Source organism: Passer montanus, unplaced genomic scaffold, assembly GCF_014805655.1.
Source record: "Passer montanus isolate IOZ18808 unplaced genomic scaffold, ASM1480565v1 scaffold22, whole genome shotgun sequence".
NCBI lineage: Eukaryota > Metazoa > Chordata > Aves > Passeriformes > Passeridae > Passer > Passer montanus.
The window spans coordinates 3785572-3811932 of NW_024366815.1; the positions used below are offsets into that span (position 1 = coordinate 3785572).

Consider the following 26361-nt stretch of genomic DNA (forward strand, 5'->3'; position numbering starts at 1 on the left):
TTTCTTATACAGTTTTTAATACTCAATAAAAGTTTCTATTTTCAAACAGAAATGCAAAGCTCTCATTCTTTCTTCAAATCCACAGAATATGGGTGTATATCACACCCTGACATAATGATATCACACCACCTAAAAAAACCCCAAAAATAACCATGAGAAAGCCTGATACTTTGTTTAAATTTCTGGCACACAGATACTGTCATAGAATTACAGTCAGGATCTTTGGAAAGGGTCTTCAGTCCCATGATCTCTCATGGAAAATCTGCAGAACAGCTAGAGTGGAACAGAACCTGCCACACTGCTTCCTGTGCAATTCTGGGTTGTTTCTGCTTCCACCACAGCTGCCAGTCACAGCATCTCCCCTCAACAAAATGAAACAGCACACAGCATCTGCCACGGAAATACAAAACAATTACAATTACTAATATTAGCAAAGTATATTCTAAGGCACCTGTACAACTCATCCAGCATATATTCTAAAATACAAGTTTACTGCAGTGAAGGTAAGAGTTTGTGCCAAAGGAATTTAACTCTAAATATCTTTTTCTGCATAGGATCTGGCTTAGCTGGCTACATGTAATACATCAGGTAATGCCTGAAACAGTCAAAAGTACTTTAAGGGTGCTAAAAAAAGAAAATATGTTGGCAGCTATTTATCAGTGCTCTTCTATGAACTTCCCATTTCTGTTGGCCTCTGAAAGGCAAGTACAAACTGCCAACTTAAAAATAAATAAATAAATAGGGCAGTATAAACAACAGTGGAAGGATAATCTATTTTAACATACACATATATGTTCCAAATAAACAGACTGAAAATGTAAATTTAAGCATTTTAAGTATTTTAACAACTAATAGACTTCATAACTGCCAAAATAGAATTGTGAACTACCACAGTTATGGACGTTATTACAGAGGAAAAACCCAGTGTGCTACAAAGATTAACAGCATCACTTACACAGTCAAAAAACCCCCAAACTTCAGTAGCATGATTGACTAATATGGAACACATGACTGTGGAGTGAATTATAGAGCTGTCTTACACACAGTGTCCCACGGGGGTGCACCCCTGGGTCCCTTGGCAGTGGCATTCTGCAGCTCTCTCCTAGACAGGCATGCAGCAAGAAGAGCAGGAATGGCACAGGACTGCTTCCACTCCACAAAAAACCAACCTGCCCTGGAAAAGCCCCCACTCATCACAATGTTTTACCAAGAACAAAGGAAAAGTGCCAGCAGTGCTAGTAATAATTCTAGTAATATTAGTAATAACTAGAGTTAAAAAAAAAAAAAAAAAAAACAACAAAAAAAAAAGACAAACCAAACTGTTACCAAATATGATGATTTTATACAAAAGTATGAGGGCAGGAAAATATTCTATGTTTTAAAGTATAAAATTTTTATCTACTTCCAAGGCTACTTCTGTTCAAGTGGCATTACAGAATTCACCAATTCCTCTGAAACAGCTTTTCAGCTTACTACTTGCTTAATTTTTCTCTTCTAATTATTAATTAAAGACTCTTATGCAACATTTGGTTCAGTCTATCTCCATTGTCTATTAATAATTATTTTATTTTGGCATACAGACAGAGTTTACTCTAACAGTTGGGTTTTTTTCCCTGAAAAAAACTTTATGTGTCAAAAGCATGACAACTAAAATTAAGCAAAAAGCCAGAAATAAAGTTTTCCCACAGCCAAATTTTCCACGAAAGGAGAAAGGCTGACAAATTCTTGAGTAAGTCAAGAATACTACTGAACTCCAAATATGCAATAGGACTTTCACATGCAAAATGTTTTTCAGACCTGCAGCATGCTAAGAGCAGTGCAAAGTTTCCCAAATTGGCTGTATCCACATTTCCACTGCCTGCTGAAGACATCACTACTCTGGAAGTGGAACTCATAGAAGCACTGCCAGAAAATACCCATCAATTCAAATATCTACATAGGCATTTCAGTATTAAAATTTACTAACAAACAGCAGAAAGGCCTTTGCATAGTTGTTTTGGCTCTGTTCCAGCTGCCCCTGAGCAATGCAGGTAAGGTTTTGGAAGCCTCCACCAGCTAAAGGAGATACAAGGGATACCACATGGCAGCTGAGACATGCTGAATAAATACGTCATGGAAGAAAAGAAAAGAATTCAAATATTTTAATTAAAATCTTTCATCAAGCTAGATATATGACCACAGTTAGTTATACATCTCAACTGATCAAGCTACAGTAGTTGGTTGACTCATGTTTGTCACAACTAAACTTCTAAAAACTGGAGCATTATAATCAGAAAAAAATTACTGTGAGGCAATTATGAGTAAATCCTAAATATTTTGACTGTTCTAATATTTTCTAATCTAGGATATCTGAAATTCATGGAAGGTTTTTTTCCATATATGATTACCCTTCAAAGCTTTTAATTTGTGGTACTTTGACTTCTCACGTAAGTGGTTTCCTCACAAACAGAAGTTCTTTGGTGGTTACTCAATGCCACAATGTGTGACATTTCTGCTGCGAGAGGATGACAACTCATGTTACAAGTGGAATTTCTTCATTTTTTCAGTTCCACTTCAGTTCCACAGGGTCTGCTTTGCCCTGAAGACTAAGGATTTCACGTGATTATGCTTTTCATCTTGACTAGGAGTTCCATATATCAAAACCATTAGTTCAGTGGGAAACTCCCAAAAGTTACTGTATTTCTCTAATAACTCTGAAAGCTAGACAATGGGTAGACACAGCAAGCTCACATACCCAGAAACCCATCCCACAATTGTGTGACTGATTTCTATCCTATTCTCTAATTAAAAAACTAACAGTATTTCACAAAATTGAATAGCTTTGCACTCAAAGCTATACTTTTTTGTAAAGTTACCTGGGGTGGGGGTTTTTTTTGGTTTTTTGTTGGTTTTTTTTTTAATGTTGTTTCCTCATTGATTTTCCTGACTTTCCTCACTTTTTAGTTAGTTCTTCAGGTGTATCCATTTTAAGGCAGACCTTATAGAAAAAAAAATATAGCATTCACTCTTTCACATCCACATTCATGTAAACACACACACACAGAAGGGCCGGGGCAACCTCTGCTGTAGACTGAGCCTTGTTAAGACACACCATCTGTTATGAGGTGGGCAAAATACCTCATAAGATGGGATGTGAAGATGAGAAAAATAAGTGAAAAAAAGGCACCAACAAAGAAACAAAAATAATTTCCTTTGCCTTTAGTCATGAAAAAGTTTTGCACTGCTTCAGGGAAGCAAGGAAGTTCTTTTTCCATGCTGGTAAATATTGCTGCACATGTGTTAAATGAATCCCAGTGCTAATACCAGTGCTCCAAAATCCTGGTGTATGAAAAAGGGACTGTTGAGAAAGCACGTGCAATTACACCTCCTGAATTCAGAGCTTGCTCTGCACCTGGGTCAGCTTCCCTGCAACAGTCAGAAAATTGTTTGAAAGCAAAAACAACCTTTGTGCTGCATTTACTTTGGAAATTCCTTTGAAGTGCTTCTAATTTGCTTCTGATAGGCAAATGTAACTGGTCAACCTCTACTCCCACCTGTACCCATGTGCTCGTGACAGAATGACTTTCTAATTTTGTAAAAAATAAAGAGCCACCAATACCAGGAAAAGGAAGAGTACTGTTTGTTTTCTCTGAACAGATCAGATCACTACCACTGCTATAGTCTATTTATCCCTATATGTAATAAGTAAAAATCAAGGTTTTTTCTAAAACTGCAATTTAGTTTTCAAAGATGTTATATAACAACACTAAATAAAAAGCTGATCAAATAAAAAGCAGCTTTTTTTCTTCATGTCTGCCCATATAGCACTGAAAACTGAAACTCCTAGTTCTCTTTCCCATAGTACAAACTTGTCCTCATGTATTTTGTTCTGTCAGTACTTTTGTCATCAGCATATTATGATGTTATCATGACTTTACTGATAGCAAGTCCACAGGCATAATTTTCATAGGCTTAAAGGAAATAAAAGAGATGGAAGATGATAAGACTGACAAATAATAGACTTTCATAATACATTTTGCCTTTACACGAGAGAAGAGATTCTTCAAAGGATACTAATGTCATGTTTTGGGATGGAGGTTTTGTGTTCTTTGTAGCAACTAATGTCACCAAGTGTACAAGGGCAATAGACCAGCAGGTGTCAAATCCAGCATGTCAGTGTGAAGCTTCATCCCTGAGCCAGAAGCGATAGCACAGGTCACTAGCACAGAAACTCCTACGGACATACTTGTGGCTGTAGGTCTTGTGTGGACATTTTTGGACTAGAGACTACATCACCACCATCACCGCTCGGGTGAAAGCTGCGCACAGGCACTGCACACAGTGACTGCCCTCCTTCCATCAGCCCTGATAAGACTGACTATAATCGCAGGGCTTAGCCACCAAGTGTAACCCTATTTCCCAATCACCACGACCGTCTCACAGTCAAGACCGAACAAATTCTCGGAACAGACATACAAAGGCATGCCTTGAACGCGCACACACGCTTCCTGCGCTCGGTACCCACACTAACAGAAACAGGCAGCACAGATCTTCCCCTCGGCAGCGGGACACGCCGCCCCGATGCCGGAGCATCGCCCGCCGGCCGTCCTGCGCGGTGTCCCCGTCGCACCCGCGCCCCTCTGCGCGCTGCGCGGCCCGGCGGAGCCACGGGCCGGGCCCGGCACACGGACAGCGGGACCGCTCCCCGGCGGCTTCGCTGGAGCACGGCGGGCCGGGCAAGCGACAGCCCAGCTCCGCGGCAAACGTCGTCCAGCGCCGCGGCCCTCGCGGTGCCAGCAGCCCGCGGTGCGAGCAGCCCGCGCTGCCGCCGCCCGCCCCCGAGGAGCGGAGCGCCGCGGGAGCTGAGACGGTGCCCGCGCCCCGCACGGCCCGCACCGCTCGGCACAGCACAGCGCAGCGCAGCGCCGGTCGGCGGCGGGGGATGAGCCGCGGCCACCGCGCTCCGGCACCTTCTCACGCCGCCCCGAGGGCACCTGGAGCCGCCGCCCCAGCGCCCCGCTGAGCCTTCCCCGGCGTCGGTGCGAGAGGCGTGAGGCGGCTCCGCTCGGCTCCGCTTGGGCCGCCCCGATCCCCCTCCGGGCTGGGCGCGGAGCGCTGCGGCAGGAAGAGGCAGCCCCGGCTCCCTCGGCTGCGGTCGGTGGTTGACGGACGGCACCCCGGTTCGGCCTCATTTTAGGACATTTTTTCCTTTCTTTCTTTAACTGAAACGCACCACTTTTTTCTTTTTTTTCTTTTTTTTTCTTTTTTTTTTTTTTTTAATAACTTCTCGCGAATTTGAATTTTTACTTTCGCACTATACAACCCTCTCCCCTCCCTTCCTCGGCTTTTCCTTTTCGGAACCGATCTTGCCGTCTCCCAGCTCGCCAGCTGCAGCGTGGGTATCATGTCATTCGACCCCACCACCATGCCACTTGCGAACGGCTCCGCCAACGGGACCGCCAGCGGCGCCGAAGGCGGGAAGCCCCCCACCATCCCCACTGTCATGTTCATCTTCGGCGTGGTGGGCAACCTCATAGCCATCGTGGTGCTCTGCAAGTCCAGGAAGGAGCAGAAGGAGACCACTTTCTACACGCTGGTCTGTGGACTGGCGGTCACAGATCTCTTGGGGACCTGCCTGGTGAGTCCGGTCACAATTGCCACTTACCTGCAGAACCAATGGCCAGGAGGAGCTGCACTGTGTGAGTACAGCTCCTTCATCCTCCTCTTCTTTGGTCTCTCTGGCCTCAGCATTATCTGTGCCATGTCTATAGAGAGGTACCTGGCCATCAACCATGCCTATTTCTACAACCATTACGTAGACAAGAAGCTGGCAGGGCTCACACTCTTTGCCATCTACGCTTCCAACGTGCTGTTCTGCGCTCTCCCCAGCATGGGGCTCGGCAAATCTACTTTGCAGTACCCTTACACTTGGTGTTTCATAGACTGGCGAACAAATGTGTCCACCCATGCAGCATATTCCTACATGTACGCGGGATTCAGCTCCTTCCTGATCCTGGTGACTGTGATCTGCAACATCCTGGTGTGCGTGGCCCTCATTCGCATGCACCGCCAGTTCATGCGGCGCACGTCCTTGGGGACAGACACCACCTCCAGCCGTTTATCTGACTTTCGCAGACGCCGGAGCTTCCGTCGGATGGCTGGAGCAGAAATCCAGATGGTTATTCTGCTCATTGCCACTTCCCTGGTCGTGGTCATCTGCTCCATTCCTCTGGTGGTGAGTAACATCATGTAACCTCTCTTCTGTTCCATCACCCTTTACTGCAGAATATTTTCTTCTCCTAGTCTGTGTTTGTCAAAGAGATTCCTGTTGGAATAGGTGCTTATTTGTGGCACCTGTAGCTGGTGTCACAAATTGTTGCAATAACTCAGTGGCTGCTAGCATACATGCGTGATAAGAGAAACTCGAGTACATTTACATTTACACAAAAAGAAACCTGCTTATCCCAAGTCTTGGAGTCCTTTACTTGATTAAAATGGACTGCCAAAAATCTGAATAATTGTTCAGCTGGAATCCACATAGTAAAATCTTGAGTGCTGAAAGCACTTTAAAGTTCACGTGCAAAATTAATTTGTGATAAGTGAGGCTTGGGGCTGGCCTGCTTTTCTGGCTGCTTGGTGTGTTTTCAAAATGTGCATGGTGTTGCTGTAGGGTGCAAGATTCCCTGAGGAATCTTGCAAAAGGAGGACAGAGTTGTGATCACTTGGCACTAGCAACATACAGAGTTTTTCATAACCAAAACCTAAGCTGAGCTTCCATTCCTCAGGGATTCATGCACCATCTCTGGGGTAGATGCCAGGCATCCTTGCAGGAGTTCCCCACACAGTGGGAGGAGTGAACTCAGTGGAACCACCTGTTGGTGTGTTGCTCAGTGAAAATGAGAGTTGGAGGAATCTGGCCCACATAAACCTTGAGATCATGCTGAAATGTCAAACAACGTTACAACTAACTGTTTGCTCATTTTCTGAAAAGGCTGACACAATCAGTGTTATTAAATTGAACACACAGGATCCATTTTTTTCTATTCCTCCACCATATCTTCAGGAAAGACAAAAAAATCCAAATCCACCAGCTAGAGGCAGAGTTCTTCCTTGCCAACAGCCATAATAAAGCTTGTCAAAAATCCTGTCCTACACTGGCTCAGAGACATTAAACAAATAGTTGGCTTGCCTTATTTGCCATCTTACAAAACACAGTGTAGGGACTAAAGCAGTGGCTATCAGACAGAAGGTGTTTTAAGAAGGACTGTTTTAAGGAGGCTTCTTGTCATTAGGGTGATCCCTCTGTCATAGAGAGGGGGTGCCTTGTATGTCAAAAGAGCTGGCCAGCAGGAGATGCAGAGCAGTGTCTGTCACTGTAAGGAAGGTGGGAGAAGTGCCTGTGAATAAGACTCAGGTGTCAGCAAGTTTGTCCCCCTGCTCAGAGGAGCTGTAATGGCAAGGGGTGGTCAGAGCTGCCACATTCCTGACAAACAGGAGACGGTGAGTGTGGCTGTGCTGCAGCACCAGGGTCCTGGCCATTACCAAAGGCCATCTCCTCTCCTTCAGCATTGTCACTTGCTGTGGTGGCAAGGTGTGAGTGAGCATGGTGCCGTGTGTTCATTGCCTGACACCCAAAGGAGGCTGAGAGGTGCTGCCTGAGCTGCACACACGGTGTCCCCGGGAGGAGCACATGCCTTAGACAGAGGAACTGTGCCAGCCTGCCCTGCAGTCCAGCTCCAGGAACAGCAGGGGTAAGCTGACTCGCTGCACTGGGATGCATCAGGTGGCCAAAACCCCAACAGTACTGGTGGGTGACAGTACTTACTTTGATTAATCTAGCATCAAAACAGCTACTTCACAAGAGAACAATATTGCATTTTCAAAAGAGGTGCTTAGTAAATGCAGAGAATGAGTTCTCTGAATTAAATATAGTGTCATGATGTGATGGATTTAAGTAGCTTCAGAAAACAAGCCAAGCCTTATCCTGTAGCAAAGCAGCTAGAGGAGTGCTGAGAAGTCTGAATGTGAAAGGCAAAATTAAATAGTTTATATCCATTTGCACCTGGACAGTCTTTTAATAATACTTTAGGAAAAGGAAGGAGGGACAAGGAATCAAAAGGGGAGGGTTTACCAGAAAGTGAACTGGATTGTTGAGAGTTAAAATTAATGAACCTGGGTGGGGCAAAAGGTTTATTATTTAAACAGTAGCTAGTGAAAAACTTGTATATAGCAGAAGTATGTGAAGGTGCAGGTGATAAAGTTGTATAGCTCTCCCAGACCTTGATTTCACTTCGTACAAAGGCAGAGTGTTACCTTGGGAATGTGCACGTAAGTTAGCTTTTACCTGGTAAAGCAGCATATGTTTTCTCTATCTAAAATGACGTAGGAAACTCTCACTTCATTTAGATGGTTGACTAAAAATAAAAGGAAGTTTTTTCTAAAAAAACAAACCCAAATAACCACATATATACACATCATTACAGTGTCCAGTGTGGTTAAATTTCCTCATTGTTAAGTAGCTTTTTTAAGTCTTTTGCCTCCCTCTGAGAGAATAAAGCTACAGCCACTTCTGCTGCTTTGTGCCATGATGAACTGCCAGGTATGCTGCTGTGTTGAGCCCTCTGGATGCACGGACACTGAGGTTAAGAATGGGGAAACTCAGAGAAGTGACACCTTTATAGTATAAATCCCTAGACAGAGCCACTAGGCGAAGTAGGTTGATAACTAATATAGACTAATAGACTAATATATACTAATAGACTTACATTTTCATGACTCGGAGGAGTTTTAAGGAGTCCTCAGGTCAGCCTGGCAGTCATCAAGAACCATAAAAGTGGTGCCAGCATGATTCAGATACACCAAGCAGGCTCAGAGGGTGCTTTGTGACTTAAGTGTTCTTTTGATGAGCTGACTTCCCACTGATGATTTCAGCTCAATAAACCATCAAGTAAGTCAAAGAAAAGCAACTTCTGAAAGAGACACATAAACCTCTAACATTTTAGAGCAAACACTTTCTCAAGATAGTAGGATAACAGATGGAGTCAATCCAACAGGAGCCACTTATTGTGGTTTGACAGAAAAAAATTTCAAGACCTGTAATATTAAACAGCAGGTTTTAATAATGAGATGCTTCAGCATATGATTTACACATAGGGTAGTTTAGAGTTTTAGTGGTTATTCATAAAATCTGCAAAAGTTTAAAGTAATAAGTGCTGTAACAAAATTATGGGAGTTATCCAAAATGCTGAATGAACTTGAGAGAAGACTGATCAAATAGATCAAGGAAAAAAAGATGAATGAAAAATAGATTTGTGAAGGAAACTTCATATAAACTGGTGTGTTCTCAATGTGCAGAAGAGGATGTGAAAGACATGAATATGACAAGAGTTTAAAAATTAAGTAAGAAAAGCACATAACTTATGTGCTGATTTGTGTCTTGATTCCACACAGCTTATGTCATTTCTTAAACTATTTTGAGCTTTTTAGAAATTAGAATTGCGTAGTGTAAAATGTAGGGAATGAGTTATATTAGGAGAGATTTTGTCAAGAACAGAGCAGAAAGTTTTATCTGGCCTTTCTGAAAACACCAAGCTGTTTCAAGAGTAAATAGACACACACTACTCAAAGTCTGGAATTCACTCCAGCAGTCTGTCAAATACTCTTAACATTTTCAAGTGTGTGATCTTCTTCTCATTCTAACCACTGAACATTATTGTTAAATTATGGTGATATGAAAAATAAAATGTAATGTTTTGGGGTGTACATCTTGTTGATTGCATTAAATTATTTGGATTTTCTAACTTGATGTTTAAGTGATCTAATTTGCTTGGCTTGGGTGGTGTCAACTTTTCAGTATCAGGGACTGTCCATGACCAACTGGAAGGTGTCAGGCATGATTTTTTGGCAGTGGCATAGTCACCAAGCGGACAGTAAGACCTTGAAGAGCAAAGGTTATTGGCTTGTGGAGCTGCAAAACTTGTTCCTGCTTAATACCATATGTTTTTTTAATTCATATCAGCATGTGGGGAGATTTTGAGGGCAGGTGGAAGCTGTGGAAACAATTACAAGTGTGACTGTGACTATAAAAGTCACTTTATAGTGCTTCATAGGATTAGAAATTGTGACTTGCATCTGTAGTTAGTAAAAAGGAAAAGCTCAAACAGCACAAGGACTCTGATCCTACAAGTGCCTGTCTGGAGCATAAACTTGATGTACCTTCGAGCTGCATATTTCTTAATTGCAAATAAACTGCTAGTACTCTTAAGATATGTTGTCTGGATTATACAGCTGCAAACCTAATGTACCCTATTTTTTAGAGATCTGAATTGTTCTAGTTTGCTTCCTTTTTTAATTAGGATTTCAAATTGCACAAATCCAAGCAAATTTATTTAGCAGCGCATTCCGCTTACTTGGCACTTGCTTAGAAGATGACAGGCAATACCTTTTATCGTGTTACCTTCTGCAGCAGAGGACTTGTAGCCAAAAGAGGGTACATCTCTTGCTGTAATTTTAAGTGATCCTTTACTAAATGTTGTTTCACCAGTAAGTAAAGGAGGATAGAACGTGTGGTCCTACACAGATACATTAATCACAATAGAGTAAAAATGTAAGACAACAGTAGGTCTGAACTGATAAATGCATATGACATTCTGGGGAATTCATTGTCTATGAGACTCTTCTGGGAAGTAGAAACAGTTTTGTACAATCAGAGTTTTCACTGACTACGTCCACTCTGTGAATCGTTAACCTCCACATGCTGCGTAGCTGTCAAAAGGAAATACAGCATGCAGAGATAGCACAAAACAAGCTGTTCTGTGCCATTAGCAATAATTCAGCCATCCTTTTCAGCTACAGAGTGAACACTGGGAGACATTTTTGTCTTTCCATAAAGTCTGCCAGGTAGCAGAAAGAGGTTGAATAGGTACCTCAATTTCACGTGCTGCTTATCAAAAGAACAATCCGACTATTAAATCACTGACGTGTAACTATAGCTCTGAGTTTTAAAAAAAAATGTAAGCTAGGTCTCCAAGCTGAACTGAACTGTGTTTTTGTTCAGCTGTCTTCAGAGTGTGTCTTCTGTTTTTTGTGTGGTCCGGGTGGATTTGTTATACGCATTAGGCATATACACACATATTACACATATCTACATTTATACACGTACACACATACACATTGCACACATGTACACACACCTATTGTATGTGTGCACACATTATACACATAAGCACATACATATTGAGCATATGTACACATGCCCTTCATACATATATTCACATTATACATATACACAAAATATTTTTCAAAGATCCACACCCGCCACGGGGCAGCCGCGCCATCTAGCGGTGTTGCCTGGGAGCAACAACTTATTTATCAATAATTTATTTACACATCCTTTATTCACAGCATAAATAGGGAAAGCTGCTTACAGATCAAACAGTCAAAGTCGTAAATAATAAAATTACGATCTTATAAATAAAATCGTAATGAAATTAGTTATAAATAAAATTAATAATGAAAAATAAAATTACGTCTGAAATAGTTTAAAATAAAGTCAAGTGTTTAAAAAAGGAGGAAAGTTTCTTAACAAAATTTTTTTCAAAAGCCATAAAAATAAGTTCATCAGCATAGGAATACTCTTTGAAGCACCTGAATGGCATGTTTGGCCTAACAGATAGATAAGGCCAAGAAATTAGTAGTCAGAAAGACATCGGCAGTGTTATAAATCATTAGAAGAGTAACTGTGGATAAAATTGGCATCACTATATTGCTTTTTAAATTCAATATTTTCCCATATCTTGAGTTCACTAGGTTACCCATAAACCTAGAGAAAACTACTGAGAAAGGAAATACACTCAATCATCAGTTTGACAGTCCATTTGAGAGAGACTGTAGGCACAGAGGGACTCTGCATTATTCTAAGTTTACTACTGATAGCTTTGGAGAATATTCCATCTCTGAATACTGGCAAGGCTGAATGCCACCACATTGCCCTCCTGCAAGAAAATTTCTCAAGAATTGTGAAATTTTCCACCAGACCTGGATGGCTGCACATGGAGGAAAAATTGTAAAATTTTTGTAAAAAAATTACTTGTGAAAGCTATCCTAATTTGGCTCATTTATTTCAATTTTTGCTTGCCTCAGTGACTGTAACCTCCTAGCTAGGCAGGCCTGGGTTAATTTCAGGAGCCAAGGATAAGATACTAAAAACCTGGTAATTTTGCTACTAGATTTTTACTGTATCAGATAAAAATATAATTAAGGGATCTATTTTGACTTACCTGAAGAAAATAGAATCTTCCATTATTCACTTCTCTGTAGCTTTCCTAAGCCTTTCTCTAACTGGACACTGCTTAGGTCTTGCTAAAATGGAGAAGAGCTATTTGAAACTAATCAACACAACAAGCTCCTGTGATGCCATTGTGGACTTGCCTTACAGCAGCATTTACAAAAGTGGCTTCTAAACATGGAGAAAGACTAGCTGAAGAAGAAACTAGCAGAGTGAGCTGAAGAATACATTTCTATGTAGAAGACAGGGCCCTTCAGTTTTAAAATCAGTGCATGATAAACTAGACTCACTAATTAAATAGGTGCCTCACCCATCAACATCTCAAAGTCTTGACTACTTTATCAGTATTTTTGTAAGTAAAACCAAAATGCTGGCAGTATGGGAGAAAAGAGTACCCTAGTCCAGTGCTGAAATAATCTCATTATTTTGGCCTGTTAAAAATCTCCTTGCTGGGTGACCTGTCTTTTGAGGGGTTTTTTCCTCCTTTTCTTTTTTTACATTTCTGTTTTTCTAAACCATGCTGCAGCAAGCAAACACTTGTGGTTATATAAACAGTTCCAGTAAGGACAGGTGCCAGGAAAATACATTTCTAAACTTGGGAATCGACAACTCAGGACTTGCCTACAGAGTCTTGTGTACTTGGATTATCGTATGTGTTTCAGTTCATTTCTAAATAATTACTCCTAGAGGAACTGGTCAGGTCTCCCCAGTCAGTTACCTCTTTGCAGGTTGCATGAGACCTAAGGTATACCAAGGAAGCAGAATATGGGTCTGCGTCTTTGTTCCTGGGAAATTGTAAAGATGCCAGCCAAAATTTGGAGGTTCAGGGATTAAATATGAGGCGTAAGGGAGAGAAAAAGCCCGTCTTTTTCTACATGTAACAAAGGTGTTACAATTTTCATCTGGTTTTAATTTGCTATTTCCATAAATGAATCCATGGCTGCCAATCTGAGATGCCTAACTTTGCCAGCCTGCTCTTCTGTCACAGCTTACATCTGTAAATCTACATCTCTGCTTTGAAGTGTAAGCTTTTCTATCCTGAAGCAGTTATGTAATGGTGTCTTCCTTTTCCCCCTTCCCCTTGGGTAGGTCCGTGTCTTTGTGAACCAGCTGTACCGGCCTGGATCAGTGGAAGATGTCAGGCAAAACCCTGACCTGCAAGCTATCCGCATTGCCTCGGTGAACCCCATTTTGGACCCGTGGATCTACATCCTCCTCCGCAAGACTGTGCTCAGCAAAGCCATCGAGAAGATCAAGTGCCTCTTCTGCCGCATTGGAGGGGCTCGGAGGCAGCACTCGGGGGCCAACTTCAACTGCGTGGATGGGCGCAGGACCTCGTCTGCCGTGTCCAGCCAGTCGCCCTCCTTCATCTCGCGCGAGCTGAGGGAGATCAGCAGCACCTCGCAGACGCTGCTGTACCCTCCGGAGCTGAGCGAGAGCAGCGCCGGGGGCCGCGTGCTGCTGCCGGGCCCCAGCGCCAGCTCCGCTCACTCCGACACCACGTCCGTAAGGACACTGCGGAGCTCCGACACCTCGGACTCCTCACAGGGACACGACTCCGAGAGCGTCTTCCTGGTGAGCGAAATCAGCTCTGGTGGCGGGGCCAGCTCTGCACCCAAGAGTGGCCCTCTCCAGGTCACCTTCCCCACAGAGACACTGAATTTGTCAGAAAAGTGCATATAGATAGCCGCGAAAGGCATCAACCCTGGGGATACTTCCTGGTACATTGGAAAAACTGGTGCAATAGATAGGTGTTCTGCCTATTCGTGGGAAGAGGGGTTCAGCTGTGCTTCAAAGGGCTGTTTTTCTCTTGCTGTGTGATGGGTACATTTCCTTTAGACTACTGAGGACTGTGTGGAACAGACATTGCACTTGGGCCCTGCATTGCAGATGGTACGAAGCAGGTCTGATGGGACTGGAAACATGAACTGCCTTGTCTTTATGTAGGACAGAGGAGAGCTACTGTGCCTCTGGAAATAGAAAGACCCCATCACTTGCTTTTTTTCTCTTTTTTTCTTTCCCTTTCCAAGTCTGGTAGAATTGTTCTTGCTCCTTCCCCGTGGCTGCTCAGCTATCAAGAGTTTGAGCTTCTGGTACTAGAGCTGAATATGAGGCAGCTGCTAGTAACTGGACACAGCCACTCTGAGAGCTGCCTGCAGTAGGATTTTAAAGTGTCTCACTAAAGCATGAAAATGTGAATTTTTATCATTGTATATATATCAGGATTGAAAATATTTAACAGTGTATTCTTCTCTATGAGAAGTTTTGTTATGAATACAAGGTATATAGAAATGATTGCCAGCCTTCTCTTCCCACAGTATTTCCTGCTGATAAGGCATTCTTAGTTTAGATTTATTGTTCATGCTAGATTCACAGCTGATGAGATAATTCTTGAGCTGAGGATACATAAGCACTTTCTGAGTGAAATGGGAATATATGCCTTTCTGAGAGAGAAAAAGAAAACACATCTTTCCAGTTAAGAATATTAGTTTTCAGTATATGTATATACTAAAAAAATCCAATTTTATTTATGTTCTGAGAATGTTTTCCTGTGTAACACACGCACACCTCTCTGAGTACTTTGGCCTGCTGTCTGCACACCTTAGGCAGACACTTAACATTACCCATCAGTGTGGTCCCTCTGCTGCCAGGGAGACTCCTTACATGTAAAGTTAAGGACATATAGAAGTGCTTTCAATATCAGGGCCTGAAACTTTCAACTCCTGGTTAATAGTCTTAATATTCACTTTAGTTAAAGCATCACTGATGTAATAAAGGTATTGTTTCATAACATTTATCATTTTGCTTTAAATAGTAAATAGAATTTTATGACTGTGTAATCTATACTCCATCAAATAAATGTATGAAACCATGGAAGCAGAATCTTCATTTAAAGTATAGATTATATAGACCTATATTGCAGTCTTAAACACCTTGAAGAGCATTTGTTGCTAGAGTTTTGATGACAAACACATCACCAAAACCAGCTGTTAACCACTGACAAAAAGGAGTTTTGTGTTTTATGTTGTAAGGGTTAGATCTTGTTCCAGAAATACTGTGTATCAGAATAATTCTGTACAGATATTTGGGGGATGTTTTGTCAAATATAAAGCATGTTATGCTGCTTAAAGTGTTTTCATGTGAATGCTACATTGTAATGAAAATCTTGAGCCTTATGTTAATATGTTTAAGCAGTTGTACCGACCAAAGCAATTTTGGGGATCACAATTAAATGGAAATGTTCTGCTTGATCTCAGATGTCTACATGAGTCTGCCATTCAGTGCCAACTCCTTGCCTTAACAAGCCTCCCATCTTGGAATGCTTTGCACTCAGCTACTGCCAAAACATACTTTGTCCTGCAAGTTTCCAAAACACCACAGCCTGATCACCATCAGCAAGAAGCAGCTGTCTTCAAAACTATCCCCAGGAGCACTGACATAGAGCCACAAAAATCCTTTATTTGAACAAAGACATTTTCCTTTGACAGGGGAGAAGTTGAGTTTGTGTGCCTTCATATATATAGAAAGTGAGGTTAAATCTCTACACAAGTATTTGCAGCAGCAACCACTTCACACCAATTAAGCTGGAGAACAGTATTACCCAAGCTCCTACTGCAGCTACAGATTTGATACAGATCTACAGATAAAAGATCTGCCTGAATTCCTTGCAATTAAACCGCCTCACTATGGTCGGTTGCTTACTAGTGACCAACAAATAGAACAGACTCACCATACTTCCCAAGGCAGGAAATAGCACCTGGCAGAGCAGGAAGGTGGGACTGCCACTGGCAGATAACACCACATGTACCAATATGGGACCACACCTTTGCAGCTGGCCCACAGCAGCAGACCAGTATTATTGGTACTTTATGCAATGACAGTTGAATATCTACAGTGTGTAAATATTTAAATAAGCAAGGTCTCACTATTTTAAAAATTATTTCATTAATATGCTTTTATTACTCCTTGTCATCATTACTGATGAGAAGTACATGTGGTCTGCAAGAGCTTTAAGGAAGAATAGACCATCTTAAGTAGCTTCCCCTAGCAAACAGGATAGCCTGAATTCCTCCTGCCCCCAGCATTCACAACGTGTCAGTAGTGGACTATACTCACTATCAACATGAACTCCCTCAGAAATGAACTCCTGATTCCCAAACAGCCCACAAAGTCTTCTGAGCAATACTGGAATCGCCTGCCACAGCTCCATGTAGCGCACAAAGGCAAAATCGGAGCACTTCTGTTGTCTAGCTGCAAACACAGATGAGTGTTCAGGAGCAGATGGGCAGAAGGACTGGGCAAGTGTGCCTTTTTTTAGTGTGACAGTAGTGATATCTTGTTCACCTGCCCCACAGTCTCAGGTTTCACACCTTCCTCCAGTGCTGACCACAGATGCATTACTGAACTACATTCCGCAACCTCCCTGAGCTTAGCAAGGCTACAAGTTTGAAGAGTCTAATTTGCCACACGGAGGTTAAAAGGTTATTTTCTTGCTAGGTATTATGAGTACTTTCCATATGTACAAAAGGGTTTCCTTTCTTACACATCAATATCTATATTGATCTATATCTATATTCCCAAACCCCAGAGGTCCATATCCCCTCAGAATGGCCTTTCACATCACCATCCAGTGTGTGATGAAAATCCGTGTTCACAGAAAATGTACTGATTCAAAAATTTATCATACCAAACTTGTATCTCTCCAACTCCATCCACCCTGCTAGTGCTGTGTCTGGCAGTCCCCCTTCCTCATGTCCAGCAGTCTGTCCTGCCCATGCATCCCAGATCACCGCTTTGCTGAGCCCTTTACAGAGACACTGCTAGACTCCAGCCCTGCAACCACACCCCAAACCCCAGCCCTAAGTCAATGTAAGCGCCTGTCCTGTGGCAGGGCTTGCAGGATCCACCCACCACAGACAGGATGAGAGCCACTGTCTGTACCAGACAGTGGTTTCTGTGAAGATCTGTAGATTAGTTTGAATCTCTGATCCATGGTAAGTTAGCCTTATGAACAGTTAAGGGTATAGGTTGTACTGTCAGAGGGCTTGGGCTGTTTTAAATCAGGCTCACGCATTCCTGCTGTCGGGAACACCCATGCTGCCTGACCCGAACCGGCGCTACAGGCCCAGTGCCAATGCACTAACAGGGTCAGTGTAATCTGCTGGCTTCAAATGGCACAGCCAACATCCTAAGTCAGGAAGCTTTTGAGGTTTTAATTCTGCTGCCAGACACAACAGCAAACCTGGTCACTTAAGGCAGATTTACTATTAGTGCTACCAAATACCACCAGGCCTTACCACTCCAGGCTCTCTTCTAGGCCTGCCAGCTTTACAGACCTAGAAACTCAGTGAATCCCTTGCTTTGTGAAACCAAAGGTAGCTCGATCCCCTCATCTAATCATTCCCTCTGATCTTTTATCCTTTACAACCCTTACAGCTTTGTGGCTCTTAGGAAATCAGCCCTGAAAGCCAGGCAGCACACGTGGCAGGATCCAGCAGTCACCGGTGTCCATCAGCCCTCCTGCTCCAGAACCAGCCCCTCTGGAGAAACCACAGCCCAGGGACTCCAGCACATCTGGGAACATCATGTTAACTTGACAGTGACCAACAGTAAACACATAGCTCCTGCAACCTGCCAACAAACCAAGCACACATGCTTCTGCTTTCCTGTGCCGCAGCCCTAACATTATAGTTTTACAGCAATTCAGTGAACTCAAATTAAAGATAGCATCTCAATGCTAGTATTTTACTTCCTTTCTCTTGGTTTTAGGATTGGGAGGGAACTTACCTTGTGTGGGCAAGCAAGTTTCCAGTGCTACCTCTCTGATCTTGATGTCTAAACCCTGAGTAAACTGTTCCATTTGCTTTTTATCCCTCTCCATGACTACTTTTAAAATCCAGTATCTTATGGTATTATCAAGTAGGAGTCACTGTTATGTCATCTGATCATTATTCCTTTTTTACCCTCTGGTAATGTCGGAAAGGATTTCTTTCTTTCTCAGTACATTTAAGGATTTTAAAGATATTTATCTCCATCTATGACAGTGGAAGTCACATGCCTGGTTTCAGCATTGTAGCTTAACTGCCAGTCAGTCACCTTGAGCTTCCTTTGTAGCCACAGGAAATAATTAGGCACCTCAGGAGGCTGATTCAACTCATTCTGATACTTATCTACACAAGGCATATGAGTGGCCCTGCGAGGCTGTTATTTCTTTCCACTGGATACAAAGGGACTCAAAGGGAAAAATATATCTGAATGTTTAACTGTAGTTTTTTAAATAAAGCAAAATGAATCCATCTAACCCAGTGTTGCTCTTGAGCTTTCCTCTTGAAAGCAAGAGTTGAGCATTTTAGTATGTGATTCATATGGAAGGCAAACACATGAAAGCTGCTGCAGTTACAGCCACTAATGATGACAATAAAAATAATTTTCTAATGTCAAAGAGGAAGTGTATTTCCTGTACAATATCCTGGTTTGGGTAACATCTCCTTTTGCTCCATCTCATGTGGATATCCCTGAAAGATTTAAAAGCTCTGAGCATCACCTTTTGTTAAATATTTTTCCCTGAGATTTCTTCTTTTCTTTTTTACTAAAACAAATTAACATGTTCACCAGAAACAAAAGCCAATTATTAAATGAGGAACATTCCAGAATGGGAAATAATACTTCTTTTTGTTATAATCCAAAGAATAAACAGGCATCACTAAGCAGCAAAGTCAGTATTTTATTCAAACTGCAGACCGATCCAGGAAATTACACACATGCAAAACATGGTATTCCGTACAAAAACAATGTTGAAATCATCAATATTTGAACTCCTCTCCAGTTTGAAAAGAGTGTCCCAGGAACTTAACTGCTCTACAAAACACTACAGTTCTGACAATACACAGAATTCATAACCTAATCTAATCAGAAGGAAAACACAGTATATGAGATGGAAACCACCCCTCGAGCCTGGCGCAGCCTGATGGTGCAGATGCACACCCCTCCAGCAGTCTGGCCCTGCAGTGCTGAAGTCAATAGGAACTTTGTGAATCATTTCAGTGGAAACAGATTCTGTGATAACCCAGGCCTCTGAGAGAAGAGCAGCAGTCCTTTCTGTATGAGTAAAGACAGAACACTGACGCAAGTACAAAGTGCAAAGAAAGATGAAGTGGATACAGCCAAGCTCCTTCAAGATGAAAACGCACCCTAGAGCATCTCACACATCTCCTTTTCTAGCCAGAGAAGATGTTTTCTTTGAAGAAATCTGTCCAAATCCCTCTCATGCTAACTTTTCCTACGGCTGACTAGATTGTATTAAGTTGATAGGAGAAAGATTAAGAAATCCTTCAACTCTAATAATTTAAACTATCAAATCATATCTTAATCAAGTGCCTATCCAGTAAGCATTTAAAATCATTCTGAACTTAATGAAGAAATAAAAAGGTAGCATGGTGATGTTTTACATTTCTTAATATATTTAGGCCACTCTAATTCTAATTATTTTGAATACTCAGAAGATAGTAAAATGTGTGATTTTGTCTGAATGTGTGCTCATGCAAACACAGATCTAAAAATTCACAAATACAAAAAACATTTAGGGAGAATCTTGCAAAAATTAATGAAAACTTGAGTACAACAGGGCAATTAAATATTTTTTAAAAACTGTACGTATCCTCTTAAATAAAGATACTCTGATATCACATAAACAGAAAGTATGATTTGAGATAGTTTTTCTGCAATGCATTTTCCACTGCCAAGCCACTATACTTCTTAAGCAACATTATTTTAAAATGCGTTATTTTGAAATTAGAAATCAAACTTGAAAAGTGCAAAGATGACTGATGTCAGAAGTTTCAGTTGTCTACAAAACTATCTATTATCATACAAAATTTTATCAAAATCAAGTAAAAATTACATATTCCCAAACTGAATTGTTCAGGAATTCCTCAGCTGACCATTTTTTCCAGTACTGTTAGGATATGATCATCACTACCATGTCTCCAAGACATTTAAATGAGAACAGTTTCAGCACAGAGCACATCAAAGAAACAGCCTGATTTAATTTCTATTAACTGTCTGTGTGAGGAACCAATGCCACATTCCCCAGAAAAAAAAATCAACATTAAAAAAAATTTCCTAGAGTATGCCTGCATCCAAAATTCAAAAAGAATAAAAAGGAAGACTCCAGCAGCGCTGTCCTGGAAAACTGTTTTTTTTTCCTAAGAATACTTTTAATGGCAGGTCGTAAGAATTGGGAAAAGAAAACTGATTCCCTTTATCAGATTAGCCTCACTAGGAAAGAAAAGCCCCAAATACAATACAATTCAGCCATATTTCCTACTCCCACCATTCTACTTTTGGTGATGTCTGTAGCACAGCACACAAGATAAGGAAAGACCAGTTGCAGTCACAGTGTTCTTTCTTCTGGTGAAACATTTAGCTGTAACTAAGCATTTAGGGCTTTGGTAGGTAAAGCATTTCCTTTTATCTAATCAGAAGTGTTTAACCCACTCACTGAGGAAAACAACATAAAGGTTTCTACTTCATTTGTCTACAAATCAGATCTGTCACACACAGACATACAAAATAATTATCCACCTCTGCTTCATAGGAAACTTACTCATAGAACAAGTAACCTTAATGAAAACAAAGACTGCCAACAACAGAAAACAGTTCACACTTTTACTGGAAGAAAAATAATGTTAATTAATAGTGACTGAAATAATTTTTAAATGTCCCTTTTTCTTTTTGTGCTGGTTTTAGCTGGTATAGAGTTACCTTTCTTCAGAGTTGCAAGTAGGGGGCTAGCTTTTGATTTTGTGCTGGCAAATATTGGTAACACACAGTTATTTTTATTACTGCTGAGCAATGCTTGCATAGGGTCAAGACCTTTTTCTGCTCTTCATCCCACCCCACCAGTGAGAAGACTGGGGGTGCACAAGAAGCCGGGAGAAGACAAGCCAGAACAGGTGACCCCAACTGACAACAGGGATATTCAATCTCACAGCACAACACACAGAACTGGGGAAAGAGGGAGGTAGGGGAAGGGAGGACATTCCGAGTGTCTTCCCAAGTCACACGTGATGTAGCCTTGCTTTCCTGAATGCCTGCCTGCCCATGGGAACTGGTGGGTGAATCCCTTGTTTTGCTTTTGCTTGCATGTGCAGCTTCTGCTTTCCCTATTAGGCTGTCTCCATCTCAGCCCACAAGTTCTTTCACTTTTACTCTTCCAATTCTCCCCAACATTCCACCAGGAAGCATTCAGCTGTGTGGAGCTGAGTTGCCAGCTGGGGATAAACCACAGCACTTTTACAGTTTCAATAAAACTTTCCTAATTACTGGGAAAATGTACACATTAACTTGTAAAATTATGAAATACACAAAGATGAAGCAGCTGTTAGAATGCAGTTAAGCATTTCAACATTACATTTGTTCATAAGAAATTAGAATTTTTAGAATCAAAACTTGGCTTTCTTTTTGACAAATATGGATGGAAAAACAACTCAGGTCATTGCTTTTTTAATTAAGGAAAGAAAAATAACTTCAATTCTTTAACTTTTGTAGGCTATCCTACCATTTAATAGAAAAAGAACAAACACAAAGCAAGCAAAATACAATAAATAACAGCAGTTCTTAAAACTATGAGTATGACAACTCATGAGGCTGCCCTACCGGGCCCTGATGAAAAGGGTTTCATCAGGAGTTGCAGGACAATTGTCCTGCTCAGTAACAGTCTCTACTGTGCCTGAAGCAGACACAATCACCATCGTTTTAGCTGCTGAAAGAGCCTTCTCCTTCTCTGCAATGGCAGCACAGACTGCCACAATTTCGTCACTTTCAAAGTCATAGTCTGGGATTGACTCTTGCTCGAGCTCTTTTCCCAGTGCTTGCACTGAGTCAGTCTTTGTGGCCTTCTGCTGTTCCTGTAGTTTTCTTGCCCAGGAAAGGTCTTCTTTCCATACTTCAGGGTTCATTGGAAAGATGTGTAAGGATACCTGGAAGCTTCGGATTGCCTATAATAGAACAAGGAAGAAACAAAGATGGGACATTTTAAAGCCTACCTTTTTCATAAAAATTGACAACAACAACAAAATTACATATATCATTTGAGCAAAGCCAAAAGCCATTTTACTCCCGTCTTTATTGGAGGAATCCTCCCTCATCTTGGTTCAATAGCAGCCTGACCCCCAAACAACTGTGTCTGAAAGGACAAAAATGCATGAATAAACTAGTACCTGGCAACAAGGGCACAAACAGAGAGTTCATGTATTAAAAACAATGTTGTTATTAAAAAAGTAAAAGGAAAAATAATTTTTTGATGGTTTCCTATTCCACTTTTCTCTCGTTATCAGAGGTACATAAAGGCAAAAGCAGACAGATATGATTTAAAGAAATACAGAAAAGGGATGACTGGAATTTGGAGTACCACTGGTATTGCTGCCTTTAAATTCGAACGCATCGTTTCACATACAGACATCACACTACACTAAAACCAGCCACATGGTAAAGAGTTTCTGCAATAGGTATGTGGTTATAAAAACACCTAAATAAATGAATAGAAGGAGTCAAATGAATTACAAACTTAGAGCTGCTCCAAGAGAGAACTTCTATAATCTTATAAATAACATAATACCAGTAGAAGTAAGTGTAGTTAGTGATGCCTCTCCTTTCTTTCTGTTCAATAGGGAAAATACTCACAAATACAAATCCTCAACAGAGAAGCTGTGAAATTAAAAAAAAAGAAATATGACTATCTAAAATAAGAGGTTGCTACAATACTAGAAAAAAGCTACGCCAAGAATTACAACTGTACTGTCTTTTGGTTATCTTAACAGTGGTCAAGGCTGAACCCACCTCCTCAAACTTAGGTACATGTACGCAAAAGCAGGAGTGTATTTCACATTTATGACTGTGAAGTCAGTTATGAAAATGGGTCACCTTAGTGACCAAACTCTTTTATGACATGTACAGAAGCCTTCATGTAAGATGGGAAAACTGTGATGATATGCATTCAGATGATATTTGGGAAGAGTTCTGGCAACTTGAATATTAAAACTTTGAACATATATGGTAAACCACAGTTTACTTACTCTGTTGTAGTTTATAAATACTTAAAGCATGCCAATAATTTGGAAAATCACAGCTTTTCTTCTGCACTGACAGAAACTGATAGCTCATCCTTCTGATGGCACAGATGAATATATGGACTCCATGACAGGAACTCAGACGAAAGAAATACAAAATCAGATTTAAGAAATGCTGCCCATACTATCAATATTACTGCTGTTTTAAGAGGCAGCCTTTCAATTTCAGAAAGAAAAAAAAAAAGCTTGGTTATTGGTCCACAGCCAGCTCTGAAGTGCAGGAGCATGCTGAACTTTAAACAGAAGAAGAACTGAAGTTTAGTTCTTGTAAAATTGTCACTCTATTCAACTTTGCTAGCTTTTCATTTTGAGGGATACATGAACAACAAGTAAACACTAAATGCTCATTTTTGTATTTCTGTTGAAAACAAAATATAAACAAACACCATCTGCTTTTTAGAGGTCCCCTAATTAAAACCTGTCTATATAGTTATGTTCATGCACAATAAATAACATTTGGTAAGCATCAAAGCTGCTTTGATGATTCATACAATACAGCATAAAAAGATCATCTTAGTGAATCTATTAGAAAATAGTTTTTGTGCTTGACATTTTTATATAGAAATAACAAAATATTAAGTAAATTTTAAGTGCTGCAAAAGATCAGAGGGATTAATTTTAAAGCAGTGATGTAAAACTGAAAAATACACACTTGTCATCCATTTGAAATTTTATGTTGCCACTGGAATAGTGCCCAAAGCCACTAATTTCTATTATGACAAAAGAAGAGTGGTACTTTTAATTCTTCCCCTAATGGAGATGTAAATCTCCTTCTCCAATTTCCTGTCGCATTGTAGAAAAACTCAGTGACACTATATAATATCAATATTTCTAGCTTCATTTTAAAGAGGGGCTGTGATTTTAGAGATCCTTCATTTAAGGACTACAGGACTTTTTATCCGTCCAGTCATGTATCTGCTTTTGCTTCTGTAAGGAGGCAAAAGCAGATACAATGCAAGCAATGTAAAACCATCTGCAAGTCATTCTTCCTTGTGGAATTATGGTATTTGAAAAATCTGTACTTTTGAAGTATCTTACATTTTGTCTCACTAAATAGTATTCTGTAGCAAACAATCTTCCATAGTCCCATGGGTACAGTCTGCTCTGCTGGTTTGCACAGTCTTTAAGTGTAAATGGCAATTTTGATCAGACTGCATTTTTTTAAACACATGGACTTAGTATAACTGTACTATATATAAAGCCTCCAAAAAGCCAGAATTTTAAGAGGTTGTGCCTGCTACTAAAGTACGTGGTAGATCTTTATGTTACACTAGGCAGACACTTTCTGACCTGTTCCAAAGGACATCTATCGGTGAACTAAGCAATCTTTTTCTGTGCTAGATGATCTTTAATATGGAAATTTTTTTTGTGTGTTTTTACAGCACTCAGCATAGTCCTTGAGGGTGCTGATGATAAATGAAAAGCTGGACATGCCCCAGCCATGGCACTGCCAGCCCAGAGAGCCAAACGTGTCCTGGGCTGCATCCAGAGCCCCGTGGGCAGCAGGGCAGGGAGGGGATTCTGCCCCTCTGCTCTGCTCTGCTCTGCTGAGACCCACCTGGAGCACTGCATCCAGAGCTGGGCTCCAGCACAGGAGGGACAGGGACCTGCTGGACTGAGGCCAGAGAAGGGAACAAAGAGGATCAAGGGGCTGGAGCACGACTCCTATGAGGACACTTTGGGAACATTTGGGCTGTTGAGCCTCGGGAGAGAAGGGTTCAGTGACACTTTACAGCAGCTCCCTGTACCTGTAAGGACCCACAAAAGACCTGGAGAAAGACATGCAGTGATAGAATAGGAGATAATGACTTTAAACTGAAAAAGGAAAGATTCAGGCTCAATGTAAGGAAGACACTGTTTACAGTGATTTACTGAGATGCTGCAACAGGTTGCCCAAAGAGATGGCTACTGCCCCATCCCTGGAAACATTTAAGGCCAGGCTGAACAGGGCTCTGAGCAACCTGGTCTAGCTGAAGATGTCTTGCCTGACTGCAGGAGGCTGGACTAGAGGACTTCTACAGGTCTCTTCCAAACCAAAGCTTTCCATGATAATATATTACTGGAATTTGAGTCTTATTTTTGTACTACTCACTATGGACATAAATAACTAATTTTTACAGAAGCATTTATCACAGTAATGTAGAAAATAGGGGAATAAGACATTTTAGTATATTTAAAGACTCCTCATGATATTTCTCTCCTTCAAACAAGGAAAGAAGTCCCATCCTTTCAGGTATTTTCATTCTAGTTTAATTGTTTCTATGGTATGATCTGAATGCAGATTTATTTTTATATTTTTTTTTACTTTAAACTGTTATCTTGAACTTTTCTGTGTAATTTTCTGTTCAGATTATTTCTGCTTTTCAGTAAAAAAACTTCTCTCTGAAAATTTCATCAAAAGTAACTCTGGTGTCTTACAAAATGAGATGAGCACAATATTTGCACTTCTTACACTTCCAAAACCATTTTACTCAAAGGTTCTGGAAGTCTCATGTTCAGGACAAAGTACTTGAAATAGAGTAATTTTCCAGATGTGAAAGACTATTTTTGCCTTATGCTTATTGGGATTCAGTTAAATTCCAAATGCATAAGAGTCTTTGTTTCCATCTGGTAGATGTATATGAGATATCTTCATTTTCACATCTTCCTTCTTCTGTTTTTGAAGAAGTTTGCATCCTTCTTATACCACTCCTGTACTTTCTTTTGCTCTGGTGACAGATTTCACAGATGTCATTTTGCACCAAGTAATTTCCTCGCAGCCCTCTTTCCTCATATTTACCACCCTTCTGCCCTTACACCTCGGTGCACACCCCTGCAAGGCTGCTGCATGCTCTGCTGAAGTCACTGCTTCAGGCTGCCTCCACCACACAGACTCTTACACTGTGCTCCACCAGACACAAGGATATGATCCAGAAGGACCAAGGAAACAACAGCCACAAAAATCAATCCTATCCTAGAAACTGACAT

General features: G+C 41.0%; 2 protein-coding genes across 4 annotated transcripts in view; one reads left to right on the forward strand and one right to left on the reverse strand.

The window, feature by feature from the left end:
• Nucleotides 1-5313: 5313 nt before the first annotated feature.
• On the forward strand, nt 5314-15516 carry PTGER4 (prostaglandin E receptor 4). The gene is made up of 2 exons (XM_039710022.1): nt 5314-6214; nt 13355-15516. The coding sequence occupies exons 1-2, from the start codon at nt 5384-5386 to the stop codon at nt 13946-13948; spliced, it is 1425 nt and encodes a 474-aa protein (XP_039565956.1). The 5' UTR covers nt 5314-5383; the 3' UTR covers nt 13949-15516.
• Nucleotides 15517-18969: 3453 nt separating this feature from the next.
• Nucleotides 18970-26361, reverse strand: part of TTC33 (tetratricopeptide repeat domain 33) — a 44542-nt gene continuing 37150 nt past the window's right edge. For all 3 annotated transcript variants that reach the window (XM_039709781.1, XM_039709779.1, XM_039709780.1), the window contains exon 5: nt 18970-22263. In XM_039709781.1, coding sequence (XP_039565715.1) covers nt 21919-22263 — 345 coding nt within the window. In that variant the 3' untranslated portion in view covers nt 18970-21918. The remainder of the gene's footprint in view (nt 22264-26361) is intronic.

What these genes read in the sequence shown, in the direction of transcription:
- PTGER4 (XM_039710022.1), top strand. Translation starts at nt 5,384, where the DNA reads ATGTCATTCGACCCCACCACCATGCCACTTGCGAACGGCTCCGCCAAC. An exon ending in TCTGCTCCATTCCTCTGGTG is followed by an intron (nt 6,215 to 13,354) that starts GTGAGTAACATC and finishes CCCCTTGGGTAG; the next exon opens with GTCCGTGTCTTTGTGAACCA.